The 22,594-nt window shown below is 39.9% G+C and overlaps 1 protein-coding gene across 8 annotated transcripts in view; it reads right to left on the bottom strand.

Annotated features, from left to right (window-relative positions):
- SEC24B (SEC24 homolog B, COPII coat complex component) overlaps positions 1 to 22,594 on the bottom strand; it is an 82,104-nt gene that overhangs the window by 13,384 nt on the left and 46,126 nt on the right. For 5 of the 8 annotated variants that reach the window (XM_070504558.1, XM_070504559.1, XM_070504562.1 and 2 more), the window contains 8 exons: positions 19,953 to 20,176; positions 11,860 to 12,044; positions 8,863 to 8,965; positions 6,826 to 6,952; positions 6,023 to 6,132; positions 3,971 to 4,083; positions 556 to 674; positions 158 to 213 (listed from right to left, as the gene is read on the bottom strand). In XM_070504558.1, coding sequence (XP_070360659.1) covers positions 158 to 213; positions 556 to 674; positions 3,971 to 4,083; positions 6,023 to 6,132; positions 6,826 to 6,952; positions 8,863 to 8,965; positions 11,860 to 12,044; positions 19,953 to 20,176 — 1,037 coding nt within the window. The remainder of the gene's footprint in view (positions 1 to 157; positions 214 to 555; positions 675 to 3,970; positions 4,084 to 6,022; positions 6,133 to 6,825; positions 6,953 to 8,862; positions 8,966 to 11,859; positions 12,045 to 19,952; positions 20,177 to 22,594) is intronic. The other 3 variants (XM_070504557.1, XM_070504560.1, XM_070504563.1) reach the window with 1 other exon arrangement.

The following is a 22,594-nucleotide window of genomic DNA, read 5'->3' as shown; positions in this document are numbered from 1 at the left end:
CTACATTCTGGGGACTATAAACTGAGGAGCCAACAGATAGCCCACCTACACGGTCTATGGCAATGTTAATTTACCAGGGAAACAAATGTTAGACATTTCAGTAAACACGTGAAATAAGAGAAATATTTTAATACTTCAAGAAAAAAATCGACCTCACCTCTTTACTTTCATGTAGATTCACAAGTAAGCTATCTGGTGTAGGCAGAAAAACATCTGTAGGGAACATACATATTTTAATCAACAGATAAATCAAGTCAGAAGAATATAATAAATTTAAAAATCTTAGTTTTTATCAGGCCAACACATAATGAGCACTATAATATTGCTTTATTAAATATATATACACTATATTCTATACGTATGTATGTGTGCAGTACACACACAGAGATGTAAAAAACTTAGAATCAAGTATTTTCTAGGAAGCAATTATTTTTAAACAAATATCAAAGTGTACGAAATTATCCTTACAGCATTATGACACGATGTATTGTCAAATAAAGGAACTTTAATTCCAAAGTCTGCATTGGAAAGGCTTCTGCTTTATTCACTGCTTACCGTCTATCTCAGACACAATCAACATCTGAGGCTGTGACAATCCTTCTTGTAAATCGTAGAAATGAATAGTGCTATCAAAGGTCAGGAATCCTATTCTTGTTCGTGAATCTCCAGGAAGCCTAAAGATAAAAACGACAATCTTAAATTCAAAGTGCTCAGTAACATATGATATTAAAAAAATAGTGAAATAGTAAACTAAGTCTAAGAATAATTACATATACTTTTTTACAGAGGACAGAAAAGTCACCCCTGTCTAAACCAGCACATATCAGACAAGAGCAGGATAAAACATGCCATCTTCAAATGAAACTTGACATGTTTAGAGTTCATACTTCAGAAAACCGAACTATTGTCAAATAAACCAAAACTAAAAATGACATGATTTAAAAAACAAAAATTTCTGGGGCTGGCCCCATGGCCGAGTGGTTGAGTTCGCGTGCTCCGCTGCAGGTGGCCCAGTGTTTCGTTGGTTCGAATCCTGGGCGCAGACGTGGCACTGCTCTTCAGACCACGCTGAGGCAGCGTCCCACATACCACAACTAGAAAGACCCACAACAAAGAATATACAACTATGTACCAGGGGGGCTTTGGGGAGAAGAAGGAAAAAATAAAATCTTTAAAAAAAAGAAAAATTTCTGGGGCTGGCTCAGTGTGTAGCGGTTAAGTTCACGTGTTCTGCTTCGGCAGCCTGGGGTTTACCACTTTGGATCCCGGGTGCGGACCTGTGCATCGCTTACCAAGCCATGCTGTGGCCAGCACCCCACATACAAAGTGGAGGAGGACGGGCACAGATGTTAGCTCAGGACCCAGTGTCCTCAGCAAAAAGAGGAGGATTGGCAGTGGATGTTAGCTCATGGCTAATCTTCCCCCAAAAAACAAAACAAAACAAAAGTTTCTTGCTAACTTTTCTTTGAAACAGATTCCTTTAAAAGTAAAAAATTACTACTATATTCCGTTTCAATGTTTAAGTATTTTAAGGACAGAATGACAAATGAGTACTTTCTAAGAAAAGATTAAATGTAATGCAAATCAAATTTTAATGTGTAAAATTTTTATTTATTTATTTATTTATTTATTTGAGGAAGATTAGCCCTGAGCTAACATCTGCTGCCAATCCTCCTCTTTTCGCTGAGGAAGACTGGCCCTGAGCTAACATCCATGCCCATCTTCCTCTGCTTTATGTGTGGGACGCCTACCACAGCATGGTGTGCCAAGCGGTGCCATGTCCGCACCCAGGATCCGAACCAGCGAACCCCTGGGCCACTGAAGTGGAACGTGCACACTTAACCACTGTGCCACTGGGTCGGCCACAATGTGTAAAATTTTAAATAAAAATCACATTTAAGAACATTGAGACATTTTACTTATCATCAATCTTTAAAATCTTCTCTAAAACTCAGTATTCAAAAGTCAGTGCCATGGCGAAAAATAAATTACCATTTCATTGCTGGTCAAGCTCTCCTTATTAATAAGATGGATGCCTCTTCTTACAAAAGTATATTTCTAAGCACCACCAACTATGTGAACTGCTGTTATGTAATTTATTGTTTTGGCAATGCCTTTAAAATATTTTTGAATACTACAGGATGCCAAAACAGTATGCAAGAAGTATTACTATTAAGTATGACCAATCGGGCTACTTAGATACAGTCTGCAATCTATGTCCAAAAGCATTTCAGAGAACAGAACAAACTTTTTTTCAAAAACAAATTTTATGTGGGTGTTTAGCTGACCCATACCGGTCAAAATTACGATGTTTCTACAGCCTACACTTGGCCCGTACAATCCACGGCTGGTTGAATCCGTGGCGGGAGGAACCCATAGAAACAGGAGGCCGACAAAGGAACTCTGTGGATTTTGGTATCTGGGGGGGTACCAATCCCCCGTGGATACCAGGGAGGAATATAATCTTCACTTTCAGATTTCTAAGGTCCTTGAGTATTAGGGCGTTTGTTACCCATCAGAATGGAGACGTCTTACCTACTCTACTCCAAGCTTAAAACACACAGAGTTGAGCTGGAACTGCTCCAGCATCACATGCCTCTTTCCCAAAGTTATACCCAGAGCCCCTTCCAAAAACACATTGCCATATTGTTGCTATCCTATCACCTTTAACTTTTTTACTTTCCTAATGCTTGTACTTTCTGCCGTGATCAAACAAATAGACATTTTAAACACTATTTTCCATTCCCAATTTTCTCCTTTTGGTTTTGCATAGTCTATTTAATTTGCAAATAGTCACTCATCTTTGTTGGACAGGCTCCTGGCTATATCCTCATACTTATCCAGCAAGCCATCTCTTTAGTCTTAAAAACTATTTCTTTGCAAAGCATCTTCCATTGCCACTCACTGCTAAAGCTCTGTCTGAATTAAGCACTTGTGACTAAAGAAAAGGAAAATGCTTCAATCCAGGATAAAAACAGGAAAATTCTAAGTTGCTAACAGAAACTAAAAGCAAATGATTATCTCTTTGTTTTTATCTCAAACGCCTGGATGTTATCAGTTTACTCACAGGCCAAGATCAGTGATTGTGGTCACTGGCGCCAGCACTCAACAGCACAAGGACTCTGAAACTCGCAGGGAAGATGGAGGAGAACCTTTTGGGACCACCAAGAGGACTTCCGACAAAGCATTCACACATCACCACCCTAAGCCCCCAACACACCAAGAACCCCTGCAGCAGTGAACCACTCTTCCTGAAAACCTGAAGTCCTATCTCTTGTGGGTATTGAAAAAGAAACATACAAACAACTTCGCTTTCCAGAGATTTGGAAGGTCCATTTTAAAGCTAGCTGAGGGTCTCCTTCATGACTAACACAGGCAGACACAGAGGCAGGAATTAGAGCTAGGGATAAGCAACCGACCCTGTACCCTATTTCCACTTCCCAGTACAGCTCATTACTAATGTGCCAAAACGAGCTCAGTTTCTGCCTTCTTGAAATATTCCACATAAAATCAATTCCCTCTTTCCCTTTATCCAGCTCACTCTCTCATTAGCACATTTAAAAGTATCTTAGGAAAAACTCCTTGCTTGGGCATAAATTGTAGCCAGATTTCTCTCATCCAGATCCTTCACACCCTGGCCAAGTCAAGTTTTCTGGGCCCCAGTGCTCAGATCTGCTAAGTCAGAGGGATAGTTAGATGAGATCTAAATTCCTTACTTAGGAATCCTTTAAAAGTTTTAAGCATTAAACCTTTTATGATTTATGATTCAGACACCAAGTCATAAACCAGAATAATCCAAGTAGCAGGACCCTTATTCTAAGGTAGACAGGAAGTAGTCTTCAGCGACAGGTAAACCAAACTTAATAAAAACCAACCTCACAAACTGCTAATAAATACTTTACATTTACATACATTTTTATACACACACACATAAACACACACACACACTATGAGTAAAAAAAATTCTTACTTGTCTAGATTTTCCAACAGTGACTGGCACAAAATTGTCAAATATCCAGCTTCCACTGCATTATGAGACACATCTAAAACAAACAAGTAAACTGCAGGTTGAGGAGGACGAAGCTGAAAGGAATGAAAATAAAGTAACTTATTTAGTAGGTACAATTTATTCTTTTTCTATTACTATTACTACTGGATATTTACTGAGTATATTATACAAAAAGATACAGAAAAAGGATTGATTTTTTTTTTTTAAGACTTTATGTTTCCTTTTTCTCCCCAAAGCCCCCCGGTACATAGTTGTGTATTTTTAGTTGTGGGTCCTTCTAGTTGTGGCATGTGGGATGCTGCCTCAGCACGGCCTGACGAGCGGTGCCATGTCCGTGTCCAGGATTCGAACCGGTGAAACCCTGGGCTGCCGAAGCAGAGTGCGCGAACTTAACCGCTCGGCCACGAGGCCAGCCCTGGGATTGATGTTTTGTAAGATCTTCTGTGCTAATGAAAATGACATCCTTTAACTTTTTTCTTACAAAGTTGGTTGTAAACTAAGCACGATATGGTGGTGGTTACACAGTAATGGTTAAATAGACGGGCTAAATGTTTTCCTGATAAGAGTGTTGGCTGAGACATCGCTCAAAGAAAAATTGAACTTATGATTCAATACTAACCTCTATAATTCCTTCCCTACTCCTAAAAACACTTTCTATTATTATTCATGTTTTAAAACTTGATCACCATTAGTACTAGCTACTGGGTCACGGGGTGGTGGCCTCATCCCGAGGGTTAAGTGCTAAGTGTAAAGAAAGTCCTTGTGATGGTATTCTAAATATGTGAAGTCCTTATTTGCTGGAGACATACACTGAAGTATTTATGGGTTAAATGACAGGACACTAGGACCAGCATTTCACAAACTGCAGGGGGAGTGAGGTGAGGGGGACTGCGGTGCACTGGGGACAGATGACACGTATTTAGCCAAATGTTCACTGTTGAAGCTCAGTGACGGGTGCATGATGGCTCATCATATTGTTTTCTTTGAAGTATGCTGGAAAATTACTGTTATAGAAAGTTAAAATAAAAGGATATATAAAATCTTTTTAAAAAAACATGCCAACCAAGGATCATATGGCTCATAGGGCAAAAATTAGATTCCTTCTTGCCTCGTCGCTTCAATTACATTAAGGTTCCTAAGCAGCCAGCACAGAGCCAGGAACACAGTAAGCCGTAAGGGCAAAAAGCTGAGAGCAAAACTGACGAAGAGGGAGTTTACCATGGTCAATATGAGAACAGATAAGGAACAGAACTTAAGCAGGCAGACATTAAATTGGACATAAAGGACCACAAAAATTACAAAAATAAAGAGAAGGGCCAAGCACCAGGAATTTAATACACATTAGTTGCCCCTGTTCACCTTTTCCTACTGTCAACACTACATTTTTGTAGACAACAGATTAGAAATGAGGATACGGAACAAATCTAAGTTATAAATATATTTGAAATGAGTAGATGTGATAAAGAAGATGAACAGAACTTAGGCCAAAAATTCATTTTTCTAAGCAGAAAAGAAGAATGAGATCTTAGAGTCAGTATAATTAAAGAACAGGTAGAATTTTATGATGAATGAAAAGAGAAAAATCAGAATCTCATTTATCTTGAGATCTGTACAGGGTGAATCAGTAAGACGGTGATATCTTTTAAGAGCCCAAAAAGTACAGTTTTTAGCAAAAATATGAGCTTTTCTGTTTGAGGGTCTTAAACATTAAATGGTTAAAAGAATATTTAAATTCATCCCACGCAAGCAATCGAATGAAAATGGCAACAAACTGTAGATGTTAGTGCTCATCGTAAAACATCACTAACGTTTCTCAGTGATAGAATTGGTTTCTTCTAGATCAAGTAACCTTCGCAAAGAGTTTTCTATTTGTTATGTATAAACTTTCAGCATTAATTTAAAAAATTCATACTATGGACAATTTCAAAAATTTGGACAAGAATTCACTTAGCAGCAAATTACAAATGACCAATACAACTGTACCCCACAACCAACTTTAACCTGAATAGTTACCATATAATCTGAAGAAGCAATGAACTCCACAGTCGAATTCTGAACTTCCGGTCGTTTATGAGGCTCTCCATAAGATCGAGTAAGGGGATTATACATGAATTCTTCAGGAACTAGGTAAGAATGAGGAATTCAGTACAAATTTAGTAACACAATTTGTAACTATACACACATATACATGCGTAGAAATAAACACCTGTATCATTAATAATTATATGAGGTTTATGACAGTTCTGTGAACATCTAATGGTAAAAACAAATCCCTTAAATTCTCTTTAAAAAATATACCAGAAGGATAAAAAAACATTTTCTGAAATCAGGTGAGGAAACCAGGACACATGTAAGCTTGCTTCTTAGGCTTGTGTCCTATTTATTACATCACACGACACGGAATAAAAATCAAGACAGAAACACCAATCTGAAAGCCACTGTACTAAGAGGACCTACGAATGGCTAAAGGGAACAACAGACAGACACTGGCAAAGTCTACGCTGAGTCGAATGCACCAAGTGTACGAACAGAAGACAACCTTAACTTGTCAGGGACAAGCTTAACCAGTCTGCATGACCGACCCGTGTGAACTTCACTGCTTGTTTTGTGAGCATTTTTTTTTTACTTTCCCTTGTTGTCATTCTGGTCATGGTCAATTCTCCCCTTGGCCAGCCAACATGAAGTGTCCCTAGCTAGACTCTCTCCGTTAAAAGCGGCATGGAAGTTTCTAAAGCAGTGAGGAGAGACGAGACGACAACAAAACGTCAAGTGTTAAAATAACAGGAAACACACTGACTTTCAGAATCGGGACTCACCGTCGTTCACCCGATAGCACAGGTTGCACTTCCACCTGCGCTGGTCGATGAAGGACACAAAGGGGTTGATGTACGTCCGGCAGGACCGGCACCTCACGATGGTGTTGGACGTGATCACTGGTAATTGCTGGGAAGGAAAACGAAGATGTTGGAGCAGGAAAAGCACACAGAGGAAATGGACACACTTCTCTGCTCCACCCACAGGACAGAAACCAGAACTGTTTCCAAACGGAAGCATTTTGACAAAATCCAGTGATGTGCTGAGCAACACAGCAGCTATCAAGTTTCCTCCCTCTTTGTCACAAACTATAAGATAACACTCAAGCAAAGTCAAACCAAATGCAATAAGTTATTGGCTGATGAGAAAAGCCTTGTTGGCCAAGAAAGTAACATAGAGCTCAGAGCTCTCAGCTAGACTCAGAAATGGCAGTGAGAAAGAAACCTACGCCACACAGACGTGCCTGTCGCTGCTGCCACACCTGTGCTGCACCATGAGGCCCTGCTCCAGAGGGCCCACCACAGTCTGGCAGGGACCGAGGCCACGGAAACCAAACCCGTGTGCCTTTAACAAATACACCTCTTTAGGCGTAGTTTGGGAGAGGAACTTTATATTTAGTGTAAGAAACTTAGAAAATACAAAAAAAGATTAAGAAATCACATATTATTCTGCCTTCCTGAATTAACTCCTGATAACATTTTAGTATTTTTCCTTCTAGCTTTTTTTCTACCTATACGTAAACATTTATATTTTTGCATTTAGCTTTTTTCATATACACAATTTTTATTGCACAAGTAACTACATATCACTTGTGAAAAAATCAGGAAAACAGTGAACTGAAAAGGAAAAAAAGAAAAATTGCCCTGAATTCTACATCCCAGGGGAAGTCATTTCTGCCAATTTAGTGTATATACTTCCAGAAGGTATCATATGGAATCTGTATTTAGACAAAAATTCTCACCTATGTACTTGGGCACTTCACTATCTTGGTTTCGAGATGAAGGCTGTAATAGTATCACGGGTGATCAAGTGATACTGACTGAACGAAGAAATTCAAGGGACTTATGGCATGTCATAATTATCTTGCTTTCTACCCACTTTGCTCTTTCTGGACATCCTAGTAGGAAAGTCAGCTCCACAAGGAGGAGTACTGACTTCAGCAGTCCCAGCACACAGTGTGACAGGTAGGCAAGACAGTTGTTGGACAAATGACGAGAGACGCTCAGTAGCAGAGGAGAGGAGAAAACCAGAGTGGCGAAGAGTGTGAGGGAGAGATGCAACTTAGAAAGTGTATATAAAATATATCTGGAAACTTTATTTCTGAACCTTAGAAATTTTAGTTTAAATATGACATATTTGCATGCAATACCAGAGGTACGGGTAAAACTCCAGTAAGTTATGTATTAAACCAAACAGACTGTGGAAACTTAAACAAGGATGTTTCAATTCAACAGACTTGAAGCGCTGGGACTTTGCTCTTACAAAGGATATTTGTTTTATACAGTTGGGAACAATCACACAGTTGTCCTCCCTCACTGGACATCACTGTTTCCGCTTCCTTTATATTTAATAAAGGACTTCTGCAGTTTACCTATCCCCTACGGCCTTTCCAACTTCCCAAACTACTAATCTTTCCAAATCCAGCTCGGACCTCGTCACTCATAGACAACTTCTGCTCCTGTCCAGAGGGGACCACAGCCATGCTGTACTCATGGCCTGAGAGCCTCACAGAATGCCACTGGTTAGTGTTCGTTACTCTGCACTGCAGCCATCTGTTTTCACATCTCTGCCCCAGTTAGGTAAGAACTTCCTAGGGGCGAAGTCAAGGACTTAGTCATCTCCAAATTCATCAGTGCTTAGTTCAGGGCCTGTCACAAAGCAGACGCTTGGAAAATGTTTGCTGAATTGAATCTGACAGAAACAATTATTTCTAACTTCAAATAAAAGATGGAAAAATTCTAAGAAAATATACAATCTAAATACCTTGCACATAAGCACACAAGTCAGTTCCCACAAACATTTTATAACGTGTCACTTACCGTGAGGTCTCTGAAGGGATGTAGCAACAGTCCTAAGGGAAGCTTCGCTTTGTTCAGCAGAGCCTGTGTCTGTGGAATGCTGGTCAGAGTACACCGAAACGAACTGCGGAAAACAAACACACGGGCCACATCGGCTATCGGAAAAAATGCACCGAGGCAGACAGCTGTTGTTGATAATTAAGAACATTAAAGGGCCTAAAGGAAAAATCATCTGGATATGTTATATAACTATACTAGGAAGGTCCTGGTTACTTTTAACAGGCACATATGTAATATAAGTCAAAAGACCTCAAGTAAGGACTCAACAATTTCATGGTGGAAAAGCACAACCCATTCGGAAAAACACGATTTCTCCATTCTGACCCACGTGGAGGGTACAAGCAGGAGGGAGGGAAAGTGCACCTCTGCATCTCTAACGATGCTGTGCCCACTTCACTGGCCCCTCCTCGCTTGCTGAACGCATACTCTTACCACAAGACTCATGCCAGCCGCCGTGTCTTCTGAAGACACCCTCCCCCACCACGAGTCAGGAGCAACGGCAGCTTCTCCTGTGCTCTGAGACCTGCTGACACTTCTGTCCTATCCATCGGTCTGATTTCTACAGTTGGTTGTGTACCTGTCTGATTTTCCCACTTATCACCTGAGCATTATTCCTCCTACAGAGTAAGTGCTTCTAACTTGTTAAGTTGTATTATAAACTCAGTAGGCATGAGTCAATAAAGGAGCAACCAAAGAGGTAAGCAGCAGAAGTCCTGGAAGCCAGGAAAGGAGTTCTAAGAAGACAGCACGTGGGGACACGCAGACAGGTATGGACGCAGGCTGGTCCCTGCTTCAGGACTTCCACGTGTGCAGTGGCGCAGCCTGGCACACTCTTCCCAGAGTCACATGGCTTGCTCTCTCACTTCACTCAGACCTCTTCTCAAATGTGAACTCCTTGGGAATACCTGTCGTGACTCCTCAGTTGAACAGTCACCCCCCCCGGATCCCTCCCTGCTCCCCAGCAGTACTCCACATCACCTCACGCACTCACTGGTTAGACTGCTCACAGCACGTCTTCCCCGGGTGGATACAGCTCCATGAGACTGGGAACTTTGTTTACTGCTCATTCCCAGCACCAAGAAACAGTGCCTGGCACTTAACTTAGAAGGTATTCAGGAAATTTTATTGGATGAATGATTTATCTTAATATGTAGGCACAATTATTATTCCTGTTTTACAGTTGACAATACTGAGAATTTGAGAGATTACGTAATTTGCACAAAGTCTCATAGCTACTCATCAGTGGATCCGTGGTAGGAACCTAGGTCTGTCCACTCCAGAGCCTGTACTCCTAATTACTCTGCTTTGCTATTTTGATGAGAGAGACTTTCCCAGAAAACACATAATTGAGTAGAAACACATACACCATTTCCTACCTGTGGAATCTCCTATACATCCACATATACCACAGTGCCCTACTTGGGGACGTCTACCCATTCATAACACAAGGCTGAATCCCCAGACTCATGGACCTGAGAGCACCTACACCCAGAAGGATGGGCAGCTATCTCCAACCCAGAACCAGTGGTGATACGTCTCAGGGAAATGATCTTGGCACTGCCTTAGCACTGAGGGGGGTGGTGGCAGAGCGCAGCAGAGGAAGGGACCCTTGGAGCAGCTCCGTCTTCTGGTCTCTGTAGTGGAAATCTATCTAAGATTCTGGTGGAAACAAGGAGGAGCTTAGGGGCCGGCCCCGTAGCTGAGTGGTTAAGTTCACACGCTCTGCTTTGGTGGCTCAAGGTTTTGCCAGTTTGGATCCCGGATGTGGACATGGCACCACTTATCAGGCCATGTTGAGGCAGAGTCCCACATGACACAACTAGAAGGACCCACAACTAAAAAAATATACAACTATGTACCAGGGGGCTTTGGGGTCGGGGGGGGGAGGAGGAGGAGGAGGAAGAGGAGAAGAAGAAGGAGGAGGAGGAGAAGGAGGAGGAGGAGAACAAGAAGGAGGAGGAGGAGAAGGAGGAAGAGGAGAAGAAGAAGGAGGAGGAGGAGAAGGAGGAGGAGGAGAAGGAGAAGAAGATTGGCAACAGATGTTAACTCAAGTGCCCATCTTGAAAAAAAAAAAAAAGAGGAGCTTATAACTTTTTTAAAAAGCTAGAAAACTATTGCCTTAAAAAAGGAAACTATTGGCTCTAAAGAACACATTCTCCTAATGCAAGGAAGAAGACTAATGTCATTCGGTGAGTCAGTGTTTATTCATGAGGAGCACAGATTCCAGGAGCAGGAGGATGTCTTCTTAAAGTGTCTGGGTGCAGAGGAATAATACCCTGTTCTCAGGAGACAGCAGTACTGAAAGCGGGCAAGAACAGAGAGCTTCCAGTTTGGGAGGCACTGTGAGGTGACAGCTCATCCACCCAGGACACACCGGGGCCTGGGGGCCACCAGATGCAGGCTGCCCGCTGAACCTCTCCAGGAGGCAGGACGTGCTCAGTCAAGGCAGTCAAATCCAGTTCCAGCTGCGTCAATAAGCCCGGGGGTGATGGGCTTCACAGTGATACTGAGTGGGAAAAGAAATTCAAACAGAAACCGTTTATCTAAATCGGTTCTTGGGATTACACAAGTGAAGTCTGTGTCCTTTTCAAGCAAAGACTGAAGGGCATAAAATTTTAAAGATTCCACCTTTTTTAAAAGACATCAGAAGTTATTACTGGTGAGGTGAGGGAAAAGAAATCTAAGAAAAGAAAAATATGTTAGATTTGGGCTCCTGAAACCCTTTACTCCAACAGAAGAAAACGTCCCCAGGATCAGGCGACAGTGAATGGGACTGGACGGAGACAGAGACGGGGTCAGGAGACGACCCGCACTGACCTTTACACCTACAACTTTCACACAAACTAAAAGAGAAAAGTCCACAGTGACAAAACTTCCAATGAAGGACAACTTTTCAAAGTCATACAATGTTCTTGACAAAGTATATTACTCACTGAAGATTATCAAATAAATACTTACTCTGGGCTACAGTTTAATTTTCTGAGGTCTAAATTCAAGTTGGGGACAGGCGCCCACACAGGAGTCACAGGTAGGACATTCCTGTCCTGAGTGAGGTTCACAGGCCGCAGGCTCTCTGGCTGCGGGGCGCTCTGCAGACTCAGCCCTCCCAGGCCGGAGGACAGCTGGTTCAGACCAGGATACTGCTGGAAGAGCAATTCACAGCACACGGAGAAGGTTTATTACAGCACACACAGGACTTGAACACACAGAAAGAGCGAGAAGATAAGACAGTTTAAATCTGGCGTGGTAACAGAATGACTCAACAGGGCAGCGCCAGTTAAAGCGTTCGTGAAAAAACCTCCAAGCAAAAATACCGAATAAACTGAAATCTTATTAGCACGGTTAAACCGCACAACAAAATTTCAGCAACAATGCTCTTCAACATCAAGAATTTGGTTTCTCTGAATGCAGTTCATACTGGAAAGGCAGGATTAATGCTTTTATTTTCAAGTTTTTTCAATCATCAATTTTCAGAATAATGAGTTGGTGTCACAGAAATGTATAATGGTGTTCATTGAGTTTTTGCTTTGCTTATTTTTTCTATGCTTCCTTTGTTATAATAATAATAATGTCTACTATCATGAATTCACAGCTTTTTATTAACTCAAAGTGATGTAATGAATTACAGTTATTTTGCATTTTGATACTCAAAGTGTCAATCTTTGGCCAGTGAGAGCCCCTCCAAGTTGGCCCCAGTGTCCTTTGGACACAGGCCTCTTAGTCTCTTAGCTTCCTTGCTTTCTGGCACAACGTTTTGTACCATTCCTCCTTCAGACCCCAAATTAGTCATTTACCCAAAAAAGAATCTCGACTCCGGGTTCCTTTTGAGTGGGGATGGTCTCTAGAGACCGTAATCTGGGTAATAAGGCTGTTCACTGCTGGTGTGCTGTTATTACTTCCAGACTTGTACAACAGGTAGAGACAGAACACATACATTTTTAAATAGAGGAAAAAAAACAATGGGTTCACACTGACATTTCCAATTCAAATTGAAGATGATGGCGTTTTAACTTCTTTGATTTTACATCTGTATCTCTTTTGCTGAAAATCTTCATTCCTAATGGTAATAGAGTTACTTATTTGTTTTATCCTACAATGTACTAAAATAGTTTCAAAATAACACCACCAATATTATTATAAATGTAAGGTTAATAAACTAAATGTAAGAGTTCTTTGTAGTAGTTTCTGTCCTTAGATTGCATCCCTCTGAGAACGTACACAATGTGGGGTTTAAGATCAGCTGGAACAATGCTTTTTCTCTGCATCAGAATGCATTCGACCTGATAAACAGGGTCTTGCTTTTAATTTTTAAGGACTTCTTTTTTATCTTTTTAGACAATGTTTTTTGAGTAAACATAACATTTACATAATTCTAATGTCATAACTTTACAATAAGATATATTCGAGATACCTTGTTTCACTTTTGATCCCTCTACCTATAGTTAACAATTTTTATTAGTTTTTGGTTTAGTCCTTCCATTGTTTCTATTTACAAATATAAACTAATACATACACTGCTCTAAATATGATCCTTTTTTTTTTTACCTAAAGAAAAATGTCCTGGCAATAACTATCTCTATATACAGATTTTTCCCTTTTTTTTTTTTTCCACAGTTACTGAGCACTGCATTATGTGAATGTACTGCAGAATTCCAGCTAATAAATGCAGAAGGACAAATTCAGGAAAATCACTGTTTTACACCCCATACTGAAATAAATGATTCAGGTAACGGTCATCTAGAATAGATGATAAACAGATACCAACAGATGATAAAGCCACCAGGCAAAAGCTCACCAGGGAGCTTCACAATGAAGGGATCGGGCTGTCACCATATAAACCCAAAATCCTAGCACCACTCAAAGGGAGACCACCAGATATTACTATGAGGTACACAGAAACAAAATATATTATTTTGGCTTAGGTAAACAAATGAAGTAATAATCCTGAATATAATCAAGCTATCAGATCTAACTTCCAGTCCACAGAAAACAGAACAGAGGAACAAGCTAAATGAACCACAAGAAGCAATGAGCCAAATTCAGAATGTGGGACATTCCAAGGGACAGTAGACCCGGTTTTTTCAAAAGATCAAAGGCATGAAAAAACAGGGGTGGACGTTTGTATTAAAATTAAAAAGAGAATTAAGAGACACAAGCAAATACAATTAAATCTTGTTTGGATCCTGATTTGAACCAACCAACTGTGAAAAAGCAATTCTGAAAGGAATGGGTAAATTGGAATATGGACCAAATTTTTAAATGACATTTAGAAACTACTCTTACTTTGTTGGATAGGATAGTGGCATTGTGGTTATGCAAGAAATGCATCTCCCCTGCCCTGTTGCCCAGGATTTGCTTGAAATCCTTAGCAAGAAAAGATGTGTGTGGAGGCAGGGTGTAGATGAAACAGGCATAACAAACTGTCAACAGTAATCGAAGATGGTGATGTTGTGGAAAACACAACTGGATAAGAAGAATAATTCTCTAAGTTTTCAGCAGACCTGTAAAGGACAAGAGAAAAATGACTGTACGGATCAATAACAGTATATAATAGAAAACCCCAAACAGACCCAAGTTTATAAGATTTTAGGATATAAAGTAAAGCTGAGATATTTAATCATCGAGAAAAGATAGATTAGTTAATAAATGACAGTGAACTTAGCGCTAACTACTTTTGGAGGGAAAAGGAGATTTATTATTTACATTATGTACCAAAATAAAACCTTAAACGGATTAAAGATGCAAAACTGAAACCACCAAAGAACTAAAAAAAATTAGATAACTGGAATATTTTCATCTTAAGGTTGAAAAGACCTTTCAAAGGATACAAAGGTAAAAATAAAATAAATTATAATGTGACTATATAAGTTGAAACATTTTTCCAGTCTCAAAAAAATACCATTAAAATTAAAAACAAATGACAAGTTAGGGGAAAAAACTGCAATATATATTAGACAAAAGGTTAATATACTTATTACAGATAGCTTTTACAAAGCAGAACAACCTGAACAGAATAATGGTGAAAATATGAACTGGGATTCCAGCCAAGAAACACAAATGACTGATAATTATGAAAAAATAAAATATTTTTGCTTATAAAAATTAATTCTTGACACACTTAGTAATAGAAATGGGCATATACACTTTTGCTTGGAATATAAACTGGTACATTATTTCTCCATACCTGACCACCAATACTCACCAACTCCTGCCTGCCTGACCCGCCACTTAGATGTCTCTTAGGCATTTCAATTTAACATGCCCAACTCGATTCCCACTCCCAGACCTAGTCCTGTCTTCACCACCTAACTACACTACCCTCTTTCCAGTTGCTCTGCCAAAAACCAAAGGGTTACCCCTGATACCTTCCTTGCTCTCATCTACCACATCCAACCCATTAACAGGTCAAAAGATATCCCTTATCTATTCACTTTTGACCACCTCTACCCATACGACCCTAGAACAAAGTACACCCACTTGTTTCCAAGATTAGGGCAAAGCTTCCATTTGTCTCCCTGTTTCCGTTTTTGTCTTTTCAAATACTCCCATCCCTAATCCATTCTTTACACACAGCAGCCGAAATGACCTCCAAATATGTGAACCAGTTATCCTTCCACCACACAGAATCTGATTCCATGGTCTCCTTCCTCGCACTTGGGGTAAAATCCCAGCTTCTGACTATGGTCCTTCCCTAGCTCTCTGATCCCATTGCTGTTACTCTTCCCATCGCTGAGGTGCAGCCACACTGGGACTTTATTCCTGGAACACATCCAAGTCACCTGCACGTATGCTTCCTCAATCTGAAAGGCTCTAATCCCAGGTTTTTCCATACCTGGTTTTTCTTGTCATTCAAATGTTAACTTAAACACAACTTCTAAAATGAGGGCTTTCCTATCCACTCTATAACCCAAAGCAAGCGATTTCTTCAACTTGTCTTACTTCAGAGCACTTGTAACTACCTGAAATTATCCCATTAATTTATTGATTGACTGACTTACTGCCCATCAACCCTGCCCTCCCCCCAGGTGTCCTGAGAGCAGAAACTGTTCAGTAGTTTGCTCCTGTATCCTCAGGGTCCAGAGCAGTGCTCCCACACAGCAGGAACTCACTAAGCTTTCATGAGTGAATGAGCAGAGAGAAATTCTATAGTCCTGTCAAATTAGGTGCTTTCAATCACCAGTTTCACCTGAAGAAATTTCATCGAAGGAAACAATGAGACAAACGCACAGAGGTGTGCACATACGCGTGTGTACGCGGACTGACACTCAGATGCCCAATAATGGGAAGCTGGTTGATCAGAGAACATTATGCAGTGATCAGATGAAGGATAAACAATAACACTGAAACGTTTCCTCTGATGCTGTTAAAGGAATAAAAAATTTATAAAACAATATCCCTATTTATCGAGTTCTTTTGATTGTTTAATAAACAAGTCATTTGGATGACCAACTTCTTTACTGGCTTCACCTCCAAATGCAAGAAACCTAGAAGGACAGATTCTAAGTGCTGCTGTTCATATCTTGCTGGTGGGACTATTGGGTGATAATTATTTTCCTCTTTTTGCTTATCTGCGTTTTTCTATAATTGATCATGCACCTTTTTTTTGGTTAAAAAGGCTATGTATGTCTGGTTTTTCATATATTCACTAACATACTTTTCTAATTTTTATTTTCACTTTTAAACATCAAATTTTTTCCTGTTTTTCAACACTGAAAAACAAATTTTAAGTTTTTTTCTTCCTTAAACGCCAACTATTGGGATTTCCCACTATTTAATAAGCTCATCTCAAACTAATGAATACAAAGAAAGCCCTTAGATGTCAGAACCCTCCCACTGCTTACACTAAGTGCAACACTTAAAGGCATTTCAATTTTATTAGAGAAGGTGCTTAAGGCTAAAGTAAGGTATTTTATCCTAAGTAGGACTTCAAAAATAAATGGTTTCTTTTAAAATTACCTTGATAATGCTAATCTCAGATTAAAATCTATAATCTCTTTTTCGTAGATAGGTAAGAATTTAAAAGTATGTCCTAGCTGTGTGCTTAAATCATTACTGCTCACTGAGCCTGAAACAGTAGTGTCGAAAAACTATTTCAAATTCACATTAGACAGAAATGAATGACGGCTTTGTAATCTTCCTTAGAGAGGGACGTACATCAATCTGACTATGATTTTCTTCTGCACAAGTCCCTACCAGTTAAGGAGGAAAAAAAGGATTAATTCTGAGCTGTAAGGACTTTTGTATTCTCAGAACTAAGCTTGGTCTTGGTCAGAAGAGTTCACTTATCTGAGTCTTGATTTGTTCACTTAAATAATGAAAGGAAAGGATCATCTAACGAAAAAAAGTCAAAATCCCAAGTGTTCATAAGGATGTGAAGTAACTGGAACCCTCACACACTGCTAATGGGAGGGATAAACTGGAACACCTGCTTTGGAAAACTACTTGACATTAACCGCTGAAGCTGAACATACGGATACCCCATAACCCAGCAAGTCCACTCCTAGATATAAACACTCACTGAAAAGACGAGAACAGAAACATTAACAACAGCACTATTCATAATAGCCCCAAACTGGAAATTTACCCTAATGCCCATAAACAACAGAATAAATAAATTGTGGTAAATTCACACAATGGAGTACTACAATGAAAACAAAGGAACTCCAGGCACGCCATAAGCAGCATGTTGAGCAGGACAGTGTAGACAAGAGTACATACAGTGCGGTTCCCTTATGTGAAGTTTAAAAACAAGCAAAACTAATCGTGGTATTAGAAGTCAGGACAGTTGTCAACTGTCGTTTGGAGGGTCAGCGACTAGAAAAGGCATGAGAAAGGTCTCTGGCTATTGCTTACGTGAGTGTGTTCAATTTGTAGAAACGTATCAAGCTGTATGCTGTTGATTTATATACTTTTACATAACATAGATTACACTTCACTAAAAAGTTAAAAAAACGGAAGGTGGGACTGGGTGATCTCTAACAGTCGACTTCTAAAGTTCCGGCCTCATGGTGCTCATCTCAAACGTGACTAATGACCCAAGCTACTTTTTAGTCTGTCTCTGTCCCCTTTATCCAAACTCCTCTGATCCTTGTCCTAGAGCTAGAGTATAAAAAGGATTGTGATTATACAAGAAAAGAATAAAGTTATATTTAAAAATCTAGCATATTAAATAGTAATTTTTACTTTCATTCCAAAGACAATCTCCTAACTCTTCCAAAACAACTTCCCAAACAAAATGGGAAAAGAATAACACTTTCCATTCTCCCATGTCAGCAAACTTTTTTGGTCAAGGGTCAGAGAGCAAATGTTTTAAAGCTTTAAGAAACACATGGCCTCTTTGGCAACTACTCAGCTCTGTCACTGCAGTACACAGTTGCCACAGAGAATACATAAGGCACAGGGCACAGCTGCTTCAATAAAGTTCATTTCCAAAAGCAGGCAGCAAGCCAGATTTGGCCAAAGGACCTTTTCCGAAGCCCACTACAGAAGACCACTCACTGTATCAAAGGAACTTTTTTCCTTGCCCAACACTTCCTCCAAGAACCAGATCCTTTCTTTGAACTTGGTTTTCTTCTCATTAAAATGTAGAAATAAATTATACATTATGCCCTTAACAGCAATTTGCCTAAAGCACGAGTCAGACAAGAATGACTTAAAAATGTTTCATGTGGGGGGGCTGGCCCCGTGGCCGAGTGGTTAAGTTCGCGCGCTCGCTGCAAGCGTCCCAGTGTTTCGTTGGTTCGAATCCTGGGCGCGGACATGGCACTGCTCGTCAGACCACGCTGAGGCAGCGTCCCACATGCCACAACTAGAAGGACCCACAACGAGAAATATACAACTATGTACTGGGGGGCTTTGGGGAGAAAAAGGAAAAAATAAAATCTTTAAAAAAAAAAAAAAATGTTTCATGTGGACGTATAAAGCCATGAAGAAAATCTGACGAGACGAAGGCAGGGAAATCTGTACCAGCCAATCATACTTCTCCAGTGCCTCTCCAGCTTCCTTCTTCCTTCTCCATCTTAATTCTAAGATTAAACTCCAGAAACATATGATTTTCCTATTTCTCTCTAATTTTCATTATTAGTTCACCATAAGATGAAATTCCTATATGGTTAGTCTAACTAAGCTTTTTATTCTAAGTGGAATGCTTCTGCCATTTCAATTGCTTCCTTATATTTTATTTTCTTTTCAATAAATATAAATGTAAAATGCTTACTGTTCTCTATTACTAAATTGACACGGTACTTAAGAGGCGACTCCAAAAGGGTCACGTCAGACGGGGTCACAGCAGTAGCTGATGAACTAAGTCCTGACGAGCAGTGGTGTGTGCCGAGGCCCTCGCCAATCTCACTTACATGTCATGGAGGTTTCTTCAAGTTAAGAGCTGGAACCTAAATCCCAAACCACACTTATACCATGTCATTTTTTGAGGAGAAAGACAACCTAGTAATACAGAATTCTAAGAAAAATTTAACATTTTTTTAAATTTCCTGATTATAAAATTAATATCTGCACATCACAGAGACTCTGAAAAATAAAGGCACAATGAAGAAAAGAAAAATCAAAGTTGGGGCTGGCCCAGTGGCGTAGTGGTTAAGTTCACATGCTCCACTTGGTGTCCTGGGGTTCACAGGTTCAGACCCCGGGCGCAGACCTAGCACTGCTCATGAAGCCACGCTGTGGTGGCACCCCACACAAAATAGAGGAAGACTGGCCCAGACGTTAGCTCAGTGACAATCTTCCTCAGGCAAAAAGAGGAAGATTGGCAACAGACGTTAGCTCAGGGCCAATCTTCCTCATAAAAGAAAAGAAAAGAAAAATCACAGCTAAATTCTGATCAGATTTAACCTCTTTAAATATTTGATATTTACATTTATTTCCTTTCATGTTTTTCTATGTATGCATATGCAAAAAAACCAGAATCAAATTCTACGTATGCTTGATCAAGGCTTATCTGTACCTATGCTCCATTTGAATCACCCGGGATTTGTTAGAATTGATAGTTTCACAGTTTTTAGAAATGTGGTGTCTTGACGTGACTAAGTACAAACCTGAGCATACTGCTGGAATCCAGAATACACGGGGCTGGCAGATGGAGGCCCAGAACCAGGGGGAGCGGCAGCATTCTGATAACCAGGCTGAAGCGCTGGATAACCATACCCGAACGGCTTGGCCACTTTTGAAGGCTGAGGAGCAGCGGGAGCTGGAGCTGACGTTGGGTCAGATTCAGGAGCGGGGTCAGGAGCAGGACTGCTGGCTGATGAAGACAGCATATCTAACAACGGGAAAAAGACAGTGGTCACAGCTCAAGATCCGGACTCTGTAAAGACTTGGCTCCTGGCTGAGCCACAACCTCTGGCACTTCCCTTTTTCTTTTTTTTAACCTTTTATTATGAGAAATTTTGAACATACACAAAAGTAGAGCGAAGAGAATAATGAACCCTATATACTCATCACCCCACTTTAATAACCATCAATATTTTGCTAATCTTGTTTCACATGTTCCAACCCCATCTTTTTTTTTTACAGAAATATTTACAAGAAAACTCCATATTGGTATGGTATTTCTTTTTTAATATTTTATTTTTCCTTTTTCTCCCCGAAGCCCCCTAGTACACAGTTGTGTATTCTTAGTTGTGGGTCCTTTAGTTGTGGCATGTGGGATGCTGCCTCAGCATGGCTTGATGAGTGGTGCCATGTCCATGCCCAGGCTTCGAACTGGCGAAACCCTGGGCCACCGAAGCAGAGCGTGCAAACTTAACAACTGGGCCATGGGGCCAGCCCCCTCAGTTGGTATTTCTAATAGATAAGACTTTTATTTATATACGTGGATTAAATATATTTTATATATAAATATATTATACAATAATTTATATATAAATAAAAGTTATTTTTCTTTTTATTCTCTCAGCAGGAATAGAGATAAGCAGCAGAAAATAAAGCAAAGCAATAAAATGCGTGTCAACTACTCTTCTCTAATTTGCCTTTTATCTCCCCTGTGATCTATAAAAAAAGTCCATGGAAAGAGGGGCCTATTTCCACAATCCCCTAGAAGTCTGCGTTATGTGAAGAGGCAAGACTATGAAAGTATGAAAGATGGTGTCTACAATAGTCTCTAGCCCCTAAAATAACGTCTGGTATATAACAGATGCCAAATTAACTTTTTTTTTTTTTCCTGCTCTTTCTCCCCAAATCCCCCCCGTATACAGTTGTATATTTTAGTTGTGGGTCCTTCTAGTTGTGGCATGTGGGACGCCACCTCAGTGTGGCCTGATGAGCGGTGTCATGTCTGCGCCCAGGATTCGAACCAGTGAAATCCTGGGCCGCAGAAGCAGAGCCTGTGAACTTAACCACTCGACCACAGGGCTGGCCCCAATGCCAAGTGAACTTTAATGAATGAATGTTCTTCCTCTATTTAAATTTAAAACAAAAACAAAAATATGATTAAAACTGTGAAAAAAACCTAGAAAATTTCATTATTCTATACAATAACAAAAAGAAACCCTAACAATTACTCTACTACACATAACCATTATTAACATTTTGGTATACTGATTATTAGCTTTATTTTAAAGTCAAATCCACCATATATATGTGTTTTAATTTATTTTTCACATAAAAAACCATATTCTTCACCAGCAATCAGATTCTGCAAAAACATGTTCTAAAGCATCTGCCTTAAGGAAAAAGTTTTTACGGAAGCACATCTTCTTTCGACTCTAATTTTGGAGATACATTCCTAGACTTTCTGCTATTGTCTTTGCCAATAAGCCAAGAGTTGGCTGACTGGCTTTCTGGTAAGCTCTCAGACTTGCTAAAAGGACAGGAGCTTCAACGCAGTGTCACATCCTCAGATCTCCTGCCTGTCCCTCCTCACGGTGACGGGAAGATGAAATATGACAACAGTCAATAGCATCAGAAATGAAGAACTGGAGTCATAAACATGGAGGTCTAAAACTGTACAATTCAAATGTTAGTGAATAAAGTAACTCTTCTAGGATATCTTTATAACACTCATTGCTTTTGGAATGGTCCACAACTTCTTACACACACAGACACAGACACAGACAGACACACACACACACATCCCTAGGGAAAAATCCTTACCCAGAGAAGACTGAGTAGCTTATTCAAGTATTCTTGAAACGTTAAAAGTGAAATCTATACTGAGCTGACAAAATTAAAAGTTTTCTATGGACAGTGATAGCAAGATGGTGTGTTTAATTAAGTATAGCACACTCCAACTTCAATTAAGCTTCATGCTGGATTATTACCAAAGAGATGAGAAATAAAGAGAAGGGCAAAATCACTTGTTCTGTTAGTCCTAAAGTCTGGAATCATTAGAAAGAGAGAGAAAAAGGAGGTCTGGTGTGGTTGTCAGGCTGTTAGTGATGGGAGACCGGTGAATAAGAAAGATCACAGTATATTATAATGAAACAATTATTAATTATAAAAGTTTGTATTTTTTTCTTTTAATACTATCCACTACTCCTGTTCCTATGTAATGACCAATGTTATTTCCAGATATGGTTAAAAATAATGCCTCCAAAACCTACAACCAAGTTGGTTAATCTATTTACCTGGTGGAGGCAGCCAGGAGTCATGGGGACGTAAAGAGGCAAAAACTATCTATATTCAGAGGCTAGCTGGAAGGAATTCAAGGACCTATGCATGAGAATAGAAATACAAAATT

Source organism: Equus asinus, chromosome 3 (assembly GCF_041296235.1).
Source record: "Equus asinus isolate D_3611 breed Donkey chromosome 3, EquAss-T2T_v2, whole genome shotgun sequence".
In the NCBI taxonomy this organism is placed as follows: domain Eukaryota; kingdom Metazoa; phylum Chordata; class Mammalia; order Perissodactyla; family Equidae; genus Equus; species Equus asinus.
Note: the sequence above shows the minus strand (reverse complement) of the source record. Positions and strands in the feature narration are given on the sequence as shown.